This window comes from Pungitius pungitius, chromosome 6, assembly GCF_949316345.1.
Source record: "Pungitius pungitius chromosome 6, fPunPun2.1, whole genome shotgun sequence".
In the NCBI taxonomy this organism is placed as follows: domain Eukaryota; kingdom Metazoa; phylum Chordata; class Actinopteri; order Perciformes; family Gasterosteidae; genus Pungitius; species Pungitius pungitius.
In genome coordinates, this window is record NC_084905.1 from 14777346 (window position 1) to 14788116 (window position 10771).

The following is a 10771-nucleotide window of genomic DNA, read 5'->3' on the forward strand; positions in this document are numbered from 1 at the left end:
TTATATAATACATTAAATTTCAGTTTTGAAATTAATTTCAAATTGATTTTTTTAAAATTCAGGTTTACATTGCATACATGTTGGATAATTATTGTTCCAGTAATACATACAGTTCATAGATAGCTGCCTTTTCCTATTTTGCTACATTAACTAGTGCAGATTTCCTCTCTACACAGACAACTACTACGCTGTGTTTGTACAAGCTGGCACCAGACACACAAAATGCCCCACACCAGGAGTCTGCAGGAAGGAGAGAGGGAGCGAGAGAGAGAGAGAGAGAGAGAGAGAGTTGGATTAATGAGGAAAGTTCTTTGAGGCAGTAAAACAAATATACAGTCTATTGATGTCGCTGGTACCTGCAGGTTGTTGTGGCATACGGGGCTGTGTGTGGCTCTCAGGTGATTCTGCACACACTTCCCAAAGCGTTGCAGGCAGAGGGACGGGGAGGAGGCGGTGCAGCTCTGGGGGGGGCAGGGGGGCGGTTTCAGCAGCAGACAGCTTGAGCAGGAGGTGTGCTGGCAGGAGCCCTGGCACGCTCGCTTCTCCAGGGAAACCGACCTGAAGCGCACGGGGATTTGGGTCTGTTAGAAATGCAGCCGGGGGAAACTCACTCGGCGTAAAACGCTCGTCGTTCTTATTTTTTTGAGGTCACCTGGCGGAGCAGATCTCCAAGGGGTTGGCCTGGCAGTATGCCCTGGTGCACTCTGGGTGACAGCTCTCCGCCTCTGGCTCCAGCGATTCGATCACTGCACGAAGGGTTATCCAACACGCAGTAAGACACAGAGGGGGTACTCACAGGGCTTTATTTAAACATCAAATGTAATGATCCCACCTTTTGCTGGGAAGCAACGTAAACATGAACATAATCTCGTACTACATCTGATACCGTATCTGTAAAGGTGACAACTCGGAGGAGATAAGGGGTGTAATTATGGCTTAACTTTTAGCAGAACCGTTTGAATCAAAGGAAGCCTTGAGCGCACTATCAGTCTCCACGGCTCATAAACAAGATTCACCACATCCGAATTTAATGTTTTATTAAGATTTTGCAAGGGAAAGTCTTTTACTTTTTTTACTGTCTTTCGAAAGTCATTTGTTAATCACAAAACCTTTTTAAAAAAAAACACAGTCAGCTAATACATTTAAATGCATCATCTTTTTAAAAATAGCCGTTCAATTATCTAATAAATGAAACACTGACAGAAGCAGCATATGATGCAGGATGGATTCTTTTAGTTTTGATACTTTAAGTACGTTCCTATGACGGTACAACTGTGCTTTGGTATATTGTCTGCATAGAGGACTCCCATTGTGATACTGCCGTTAGAAACACCTGTTTCAAAAGGTTATATGAATTCCTATGATCGCTGCATCTCTTTTTTTTAAATAAATGAAATCAAACTAGGGAAACATCGCATGAAATACTCTCCCCCGTTGGGGGTGGCGGAGGGGGGGGGGGGGGGTGGTGTCTCACCTGCCCTGCAGGTGCCTGTGCGCTCCTCGCGCGCCCGGTCATCCGTTATGTCCGGGTAAACGCACACCAGACCCTCGTCACACTTGCCCAGATAGTCCCACGTCCCCCCGCAGGTCTCCCCCTCCGCTCTGGCGCAGGCGGGGCAGCAGCCGCACACCCCCGTCGTGACTCCCCCCGCGCACCGGAGCTTCGGCGAGCGTCGCGCGGCGCAGTGGACCCGCTCGCAGGGCGGGCAGTGGAGCGCCTGCAGCTGCTGGGCCGCTCCGGGGGGCGTCACGCGGGACCCCGACGCCCCCAACAAGGCGCCCAAAAAGAACAGCGTCCACATCCTCGAGTCCAACCTGACGTGAGGGGGGAGAAACACTCGACGACACCTTTTGTATAGAGGGGACAGCGCAGGAGTTTCATAGTTTATGAGCCACAACCCCCCCCCCCCTGTGCCCCCCCCCTCCTCCTCTGCTTCTCCCGCTCCCCCACCAGCAGCCAATGGATGAGGCCAGAGGGGTTTTCTCACTCTAAATTCACAGGTAACAAGTCTTATCTCCACACTATCAACAGTCTGATTTTGTTTTGAAATAATTTCCTTTTGAACACCTGTGAGATAAGTCCGATGAAGACTGGCCCCCTTTGTATTTGGAGTCACGTGACCTCGGGAAAGAGCACACCTACAATCAGGTAATGACCTATTTCTTGAAAGAACAAAAGGTTTAAGACATCAGCAGGTTATCTGATGGGGACATCTTATAAGTGTCGTATCAAATCATGACAGGTTGTGTACATAAAAGTAAAATATGACTACTGTCAAACTTGAGTTACAAAGGTTTTATTTCTCCTTTTATCTGGCTTCCTTTTAACAGGGCCGCACAATGAGCAGCTCCAGAGTGTATTCCAGGAACATCAGATAATGGCCGCCCTGTTCACCAACAAAAAAGTTACTAAACTAAATAAAAATGACTTGCTTTGCACTATATACAGAAAATTATCAAGGATTTAAATGTGTTAATCCTAATGGATTTGACCTGCGCATAAAAAGCTTGTTGAATCGCTAAAGTTTGCAAGCTGTAAATAATATTAATAAAAGGACATTTTGAGGGAGAGCCTTCTTTGTTTTGGCAATTTAAAAGTATAAATACAATTTTTTTTTATTACAAGCCTTTATTCTTTATTCTTTTTTTGTAATGGTGCAGTGAAATGCTGGAATGAACACATCCATTATGAAAAGAACTGTAAGCAAAGTTGTGCATTCGAATGACTGGTAAGCGGCTGCGTCGTATAAAAATGTATTTATTTTCAAGGAAACCATTGAGTAACACTGAATACAACGGGAGTGATCATTCAATAGTCAATAAAACTTGTGACTCCCACACCATTAAGATCCCACATACAAGACGTCTTGGAAAACAAGATTTCAAAGCAAACAATGTTGGCAATTTGCTGGTGCTACAAGTTCATTTTCTTCCACCCACATAACAAATTGAGGCGATTCACACCAGTGTAGAAAAGTGACAAGATTTTACATCAACTTACAAAGGGCTGGATGTCAAAGTGCAAGATGCCAGAACCCCCCCCCCCCCTTTCCCGATGGACTATCAAATACAAATCTCCAAGTTTAAAATTCAGCCATCATGGCTTTGTATTCAGGTTAGACCATAGTCTAGCTTACATTACATTGTTTTAAAATATTGTTTCAGAAACATTTCTCCCTCAAAAGATACTTTTTTTTTCTCTTTTAAACAGCACCGTATTACAGACAACTGCATGTAATGGAGTAAAGCATCACAGGAATAATGCAGGCATACCACAGAAAAGCAGCTGCTTATCAACAACTTCAAACAAAACACACTAACATTTAGTTGGTTTATAAAAGCAACCGAATCAAAGAATACATACTAAAATCTGAAAGGAAATGATATTGACTTCAAACCCTTTGGGGGAAAAAAAAAACTATGTACATAAATTTACAAGTAAATGGAGTTAATATCATACAGGTTTGAGTGTCCGGTCACGGTCAGGCTGACGTGACCCAAGTCCATAAGATCCAACACGGCATGACATTCAGTTTTGCTAATCCAAAATGTTTCTCAAAAGACAAAATACCTTCCAGGAGGCTGGAAACAAACAAGCAAAACGTCGGCCGCAGCGGGCACATCGTATTTTTTTTCTGAATCTGGTTTGAGTGTGTGTGTGTGTGTGTAAAAACATCCAGGACTTTCTTGATTCAATTAGAACGTTCAATGTTTTGCATAATTTCAAAAATAACCACGGCATTGTTTGCAAATTGAAATCTATTGCGTATGTTCTTGTGGGATCTTTTTTTTCCACTTTCCAATGTTGATACCATCTTGAGCTGAGAGACGAACGCGCGGTCAGTCCGGAGGAAGGAGGTTGTGTAAACGAAACTGCTCTCGGATGTGCGGCCTGACATCTTCATTCTGTGAATAAGTGACAACAGATGAAAAAACTACAAGAAAGTGGACTTTTCGTGTTCGGTGTTGATGCCGGTTTCAGCCATGTGTAAAAGTTACTTGTGTAGTCCGTGTGACGCATGCACGCAGTACATTGCTACCGTTTCAAACGTAGTGTGTGGCCAAAGATTATCTGTACATATTATAGGGCCTGTGCGCTTCAACCCGTCTAAATGGACTGAAGTCATGATACATACCAGCTCCACAAGCTTCTCCAGGAAAGGAACGAGCTTCAGAAGCTCATTGTCGTTTCTATCCACAAACCAGCTCTCGATAGGAATTCCATTGGAAAGCTACAAGAGAGATGAAATCAACGACCTTGTATGACTTTCACATTGGATCATTATTAGATCATTTGTTTCTACAAGTTTTACCTGATAGGCAAAGGCTTGGGGCGAGTTGTCGATTATTATCGTTTTTGAAAGATCCCGTCCGAGAATGTTGAGGTCTTTAATGTAATTTCCTTGAACACAAACACAGTGCTCACGAAACAGCCGGTGTCTAACAAGAGCGGGAAGAGAGAACAAAGGTGAGATTATGAGCAGCAAGACGTCTCTTCAACAAGTTCTTGGGATCAATGACGACTAAAGGAACTGGTAATGTAACCGGGATTAGAGTATTTCAAAGTGTGAGTGTTGATCATCTTCATTTTATCAACAAGCAAAAATAAATAAATAGAGCAGAGGGTTTTAGGTTAAAGGATGAGACGTTACACTTCTAACGGCAGAGAAAGGAAGCCTTCTTCACATAACTTCAAAAGCAGCATTAACCACTTCTTCCTTTCTTTTGTTCATCTGACAAAAGGAAGCTGCATCTACCCAAACTATTGGACACATTGTATTCATGGTCCGAGATCAGAACGCATAAGTGTGTGTGGCGGATCAACACAGAAATATTTGAGAGACTGGATACAAAGTTGGAAAAGAATACAGGAGAAAACTTGGGCCTTCTTTGTCCTGCTGACACACTTGATGTTCATCTATCTGGCCGAGGGGAGAATAAATCTACTCCTGCTGAATCATTGATCAAAGTGTTCACCCTGCTTTGCTGTAGTAGCAAATGGAGTTAAATTAACATCATTTACTTTAAAAGCTTCTTTTAAAGTGTCGTTTTTCAGGTTTGATCACTGACCTGACCAACTGTTTTTTCGGATCCAGGATGTTGAGCAACTTGTCGGCATACACTTTCTTTGAAGCCGTGAAGAGAATAATCTGAAATTGTAATAGACAGCAGCAATAAATGAATAATACGTCACTTTAGAGGAGGTTCGAGTGAACAGATAAGGTCTTGGAAAATAAAAGCGGCATCTCACCTCATACATTTGAGACATGCGCTCAAGAAATTCTCGGAAAAATGGCCTCAACCGAACATAGACCTTGAGAATAGAAATCAAAATAGACTTAAATCACAGCAGCAAGAAAACCTACTGTTTGAAGAGAAAAGCCCATGTGAGGGTTTGTACCTGGTATATAACATCCTGAAAGAGCACAGGGAATGTCAGGGCTGCGTCTTCTAGCTCATTCAAACTACAGTGGACCAGAGTTTCGTCCTGACAAAAGAAAAAAAAAAGGAAAAAGTCTTTAAGAAAAGTCCATTGAAGTCCACTTCCTTTTAATATGAGCAACAGCACAAGAAATGTCTCACTGCTTACCAGATCCAAGACAAGAGAAAACTCTGGTGTGCTGCGCGTTTTCAAAGGTAACGCTGGTTTACGTGTTAACTGCTCTTCTGTCAGTGGAGGCACGTGCTTGATAAAGAAGTACCTTGAAGCAAAGAAAACAACTAATCTTACCAAAACAAAGAGTAAGACATTTGGAACAAAAGTGTCCTGGCTGAATGTCAAGTATTAATGAGAGGGATCTTTTAATGAGTTTGTCGTTTCACCACTTAATAAATGGAAAATGTCTGTTCCAATTTCAATACCAAAGGGTTCTGACAAGATTCAAAAAAGTATTAGGATGTTTGAACTAGTTAACTGTTCTAAAAAATACAGTACAAGCACAATAAAAATGAATAAAAGTCACACAAGGCTGGAAGTCTTGTTTGTGTTGCCATCTAGTGTTGCAAATGTCTGTTCACATGCAAAGTCACCTTGGAAATGTGGCTATACACGTGAGGTTGATTCAAAGGTGCAGAAGAGAAACTTTACACCAAATCAGTCTAAATTTAGCATTTTTTATTTTGCATTCAACAAATACTCTTCATACTTATTTTTAATAAAAGAAATAGCCATTGTTATAAACTCTCTCAAAATCAATTTAAACTCACGGATCAAAAACTTCCCATTCCTCTTCATATGTTGTTTCTGGAGGGGCTGAAGGTAGAGCATGTGGGTAAACACCGTCCGGCATGCAACCAGCAGCTGATGGAGAGAGAGAGAGAGAGAGGTGGTCTGATACTTTACACAAACAAGGGATTCAAATCTCATCCCCAAACCTACGAGTACACCACATGCAGATTGTGGAGCTGTTTGAATGACGTTTCCAAATTTTACGGTTTCTTTTGTATCAAGTTATAACACAGAGTTTACTAACACATCTTCAAGAGGCAGTAAAACTTGACTTAGCGTACGTTTCAGAAGAGCAACGTTGTGTTAAAATCTTAATCGATGAATATGATTTTTATATTCAATATTGTAAACCCACACTCATCAGAACTATCTGCAGTTTGTATTTCTCTCCTGCAAGCACATGTGGATAAAAAGATGCGGTCTAATGCGATTGTGGACGTACCCGTTAATGGTGGCATGTCAGTTTCAGTGACTATTTCTCCTTGTTCTATGGTTGTGTCGGAGTTAATCTGAAGCCTCTGCGGTAAAATCAGGGCAGCGTGGCACGGAGTGATTGCCTCTGTGGACGTGAGGGTGCTGCTCGGCATTTCTTCTGCCGGCTCGATGTCCAGCTGTTTGATGATTTCCTCGGCCTCCATCGCCTGCCCGGGGGACTCTGAACCAGGAGTGGCTGAACACCAACGACAGGCGCAGTCAATTCACAAATCCCAAAAGGATTATCATTATCTTTTTAAATGATATGAATGCTTATGGTTTTCTTTTGTTTTACCAGTTTTAGTTGATGGTGAGAAAAAGTTGAAGACTGGAGAGAAGATTGTGCCGAGCAGGGTGGTGCGTGGTGGGCTGCTCGCTGCCTCGAGGGGGGGCTCCAGTTTACCGTTCGGTTTCATGGGTTTGCTGTTGCAGGTCATTGTGTCTAAAAGAAAGGCAGCAACTTTATGATTACAATATCAAAAGAAAACATCGGAGACAGACACATATTTATAGAATAATATGTAGAGGTCTACAATTTGCTTTTTGGAAAAGCAATATCATTTGTTTGACTATTTGAGACATTTACAACAGTTGTTTCTGTATACCTTTAACTGGACTTTTCCGGCAAACTCTGGGAACGGTTTTGTTTGAAAGGCCTCTAGTCTGTGGCGATGAAGTTATTAGATTACTCTCAAGATTACAATCAACACGACTCCTCTTTGCAGGGATATCCTGCTCCACCTGAGGAAAATAATAAAGACTTGATTTATTATAAAGAAATGCACAAAATTATGATTATTTGTTATTACAGCAATTACATCATCATAACATTGTGTCTCCATGCACATCTAATAAACTTAATTTTAAAATGACAAAGAACTACACCAGATGAAAACTAGTTTCTCTTTGGTGCAAACAAGATGAGTTACTTTGAGCTGCTGCACCCTTACCCCAAGTAAGTACTTAAAGTGTGTGTGTGTGTGTGTTCATACAGTGTAGAAATAGGTTACACCAGCAAAAATAAAATTGTGAAGTAGCTCAGAATTCTGATGGAAGCCCACCTTGACAGCATTTCCACGGATGAATTTCTTTATTGTGGAGAAAAGGCCGGTTTCATTCTTCTGCATTTTGCCTCGACCTCTCACCGGAGACGGCTCCACTTCACGGTGTTTCCGCTTGGCTTGGGACGGCTGGATTCGACGGCCAAAGTTCGCCTGCTGAGGAGCTTTACGCACTCTCAGCTTCATCATGCTCAAACGTCACATAGAAAAATCTGAAAAGGGGGGTAAAATTATAAGTTCAGAAACATTTTACTAATGAATACAACATCAAATACGTAAACAAGAGTGTATATCTAACTGGATATTTAGGCCAATTTACTGTAGCTGCCACAAACGCAGAGCGTCAATACCCTGCCCAATATGTTGCCTCTTAATGTAATCGGTGGAGTAATAACTTCTGTAGTAATAACCTCAGGGTCAGTCGCTATGGTAACTGAGCCTGTGAATGTAACCTCGAGTTTCTTTCACAAGCTCCTCCCTCTGACAGTAGCCCAGCCAATGACAGAGCGCTCATTCATTTCCTCATTCATTCATACTCGGGCGTATTTTAGCGCTGTTTCCACATATAAACACAATAAAATTGTTTGTAACCTCTGTTACGTTAAAGACTAAAGTGTTTGCCCGACCATGGCATGTCCATATCTGTACGATCCTGTTGATGAAAAAGCGGTATTACTTTGAAGGGTGTTAAACATACGTCGGGTGAGAATATTGAGGCTCCGATTAGATATATTCAGTAATTTCCAGATAACTACTTGAACGGAATCGTTTCTTCACAATCCATTAAATATGTACATACCCGTCCTCATGTAATGTTACCCATCGTGGACATGCTCTCACATCCAAGCAGATTCTTTGTGTATAATTACGTTTTTGTGGTTGTTGCCATGGTAAATCGTTGTATCATGGCTCCATCCATGCTGCATTTATACTGTGGTGGTGCACAGCTCAACACTGAGTCAACCTACTCAGAGTTGGTTGAACCAACTCTAACCAGCTGTTCTGAAACCGAAAACCTTCCCATCTCAGGGTAAATCAACTCAGAGTTCAGGGTTTGACTCAGAGTTTGTTAAACCTCCTACTTGAAACGGACCCCTGGACAAGTCACAATATTGTAAACAAAGCGAAGGACACAAGTTACTGTGTCACTCTCCGGTGTGTGGAGTGGGCGGTGTGACGTTACGTGATAAACATGAATGGTAAATGGAGGCCCTTTTCGTTCAAATTGAGCGGGTTCTCAGCACGAAACGTTTAAAGAAAGCACGTTCGCTCAATTATTCGGCAGCTTTATTAGCATCTTGTTGCTAGATCAGATCAGCCAGCATAAGGGTGTCGGTGACTGTAGTTATGCAACGTCGTTGTGTGCAACTGTATATCGCTACTTTTAGCCAGCTGCGGATATTTAGCATGAAAAGACCAGCCTACAACGACCTCTGGTTTGAGGCTGGTGTTCCAAATATGTTAAAACCACGAAGGTGATTTTAAGCGGCAACAGCTGGCACTGTCATCTAACTACGTCTGCAATCGATCGGAAATCATTTAAACGTGACGTAAACGTAAACCAGATGCGCTCGGTGGGTTCCGTCGCTAACGTTAGCTAACAGGAGCGGCTAAAGTTAGCCACCGGGCTAACAAAACGCCAATGGCAGTAACAGCAAGACCATGACATTTTCCAGCTCGGTCCCCACGGCACTGCTCACGTGTCCCAGTAAACATAGCGGTGTTTAACATGTCGATTATCCGTCAACTCGACGGTAGAGTAAAACGGTTAGGCTACACTCAGGCTACGTTAGCCTCCATAATTATTTTCAGCCATTAGACAACGCCCCCTTCCCTCCCTAAATGCTAGCAGCAGCCATGCTATCAGGTGGGGAGGGGGGGGGGGGTATCCCTTATTGTTTACATGTTGACGTTGTTCATTACTTACTGATGATCTCGGAAGCTCCTCAAAACGAGCCGCGGCGGGCTGCTGTCGGCCGCGACCGTGGCGGCCACCGGTAGAGGTCGGGCCGCGGTTGTCGCTGCCTGCTGCGTGTCGCTCGGTAGCGAGTCACAGACCAAACATGTCTGCGGACGCCATTTCCCGCCTCATCACAAACACAACGCTGGTGATGCGTAGGAGAATGCGCCACGCACGTAAGTTACGTAAGCGGCGGGTAACCAACGTGGCGCAGTCAACAGAGAAATAGCGATGGTAGTGAGGGAGCGATGCGCAGCCGCATCGAGACTCAATACTCCAGTTTATCCCTGCTGGTATTGTTGTGCGACTACAGCTAAAAAATCTATAAAAAATAGTATTAAATGTTTTTGGGCAATGTGAATAGGTATTACTCTCATTATATAATTATTTTTTATTAAATGCATCCAACGTGTTGGAAATCTTCTCATTTGTTCATTCTGTAGACATCTTTTGCATTTCTGTCCATCCTTGGAGAGGAATCCATTCACTGCGTCTCTGTCTAAGGTTTCTTACATCGAGTTCCCTTTTCAAAGGTGTTTTTTTTTGGAGGAGCTTTTTCCTGTTCTGATAAGGGTGTCCTGTGACAGAGTACTGAAATCTTTGATTTTGGACTAATCATTTCAGAAGCTTAGGGATAATCATTCATTTCATTCCAAGATTTAAGAGTTTCCTGTATGGTCCTGGTCCACCCCATGGGCCCCTGAACCAAGGCAAATACAGAACCTTGATGAAATGTGGTTTGATTGCTTACAACCTAATTAACATGCATTCATTTATTGTAATCCTACCAGAGAAGCCCATGCCATCAGCTTTCACCACCCAGTTATGGAAAGGGACAATCAAATAATTGACCTGGGAAAATATACAGATGTGTGTATTTACCTTGGCGAGAACAATCTGTCTGACCGGTTACTTTCACGCGCAATCCGTGAGAATTAAGTCGGGACTGCAGCTAGCCTGCAACGATGGCAGGACTTTCAGAAGCTTTCTGAAGAATCACACCATGTGAACTTTGAACCCCATCCGATGAGCCGCTGATATACAGAA

At 42.8% G+C, this 10771-nt stretch overlaps 2 protein-coding genes across 2 annotated transcripts; both read right to left on the reverse strand.

Annotated features, from left to right (window-relative positions):
- Positions 1-1847, reverse strand: si:ch73-330k17.3 (IGFBP domain-containing protein). The gene is made up of 4 exons (XM_037451886.2): positions 1475-1847; positions 653-746; positions 357-558; positions 1-240 (listed from the first exon to the last, which is right to left on the reverse strand). The coding sequence occupies exons 1-4, from the start codon at positions 1800-1802 to the stop codon at positions 184-186; spliced, it is 681 nt and encodes a 226-aa protein (XP_037307783.2). The 5' UTR covers positions 1803-1847; the 3' UTR covers positions 1-183.
- An 895-nt stretch (positions 1848-2742) lies between these two features.
- Positions 2743-9882, reverse strand: ctdspl2a (CTD (carboxy-terminal domain, RNA polymerase II, polypeptide A) small phosphatase like 2a). The gene is made up of 13 exons (XM_037452054.2): positions 9692-9882; positions 7765-7976; positions 7309-7444; positions 6999-7145; positions 6672-6899; positions 6208-6301; positions 5591-5702; positions 5402-5488; positions 5252-5314; positions 5071-5150; positions 4314-4440; positions 4137-4232; positions 2743-3906 (listed from the first exon to the last, which is right to left on the reverse strand). The coding sequence occupies exons 2-13, from the start codon at positions 7951-7953 to the stop codon at positions 3841-3843; spliced, it is 1425 nt and encodes a 474-aa protein (XP_037307951.1). The 5' UTR covers positions 7954-7976; positions 9692-9882; the 3' UTR covers positions 2743-3840.
- Positions 9883-10771: the final 889 nt, after the last annotated feature.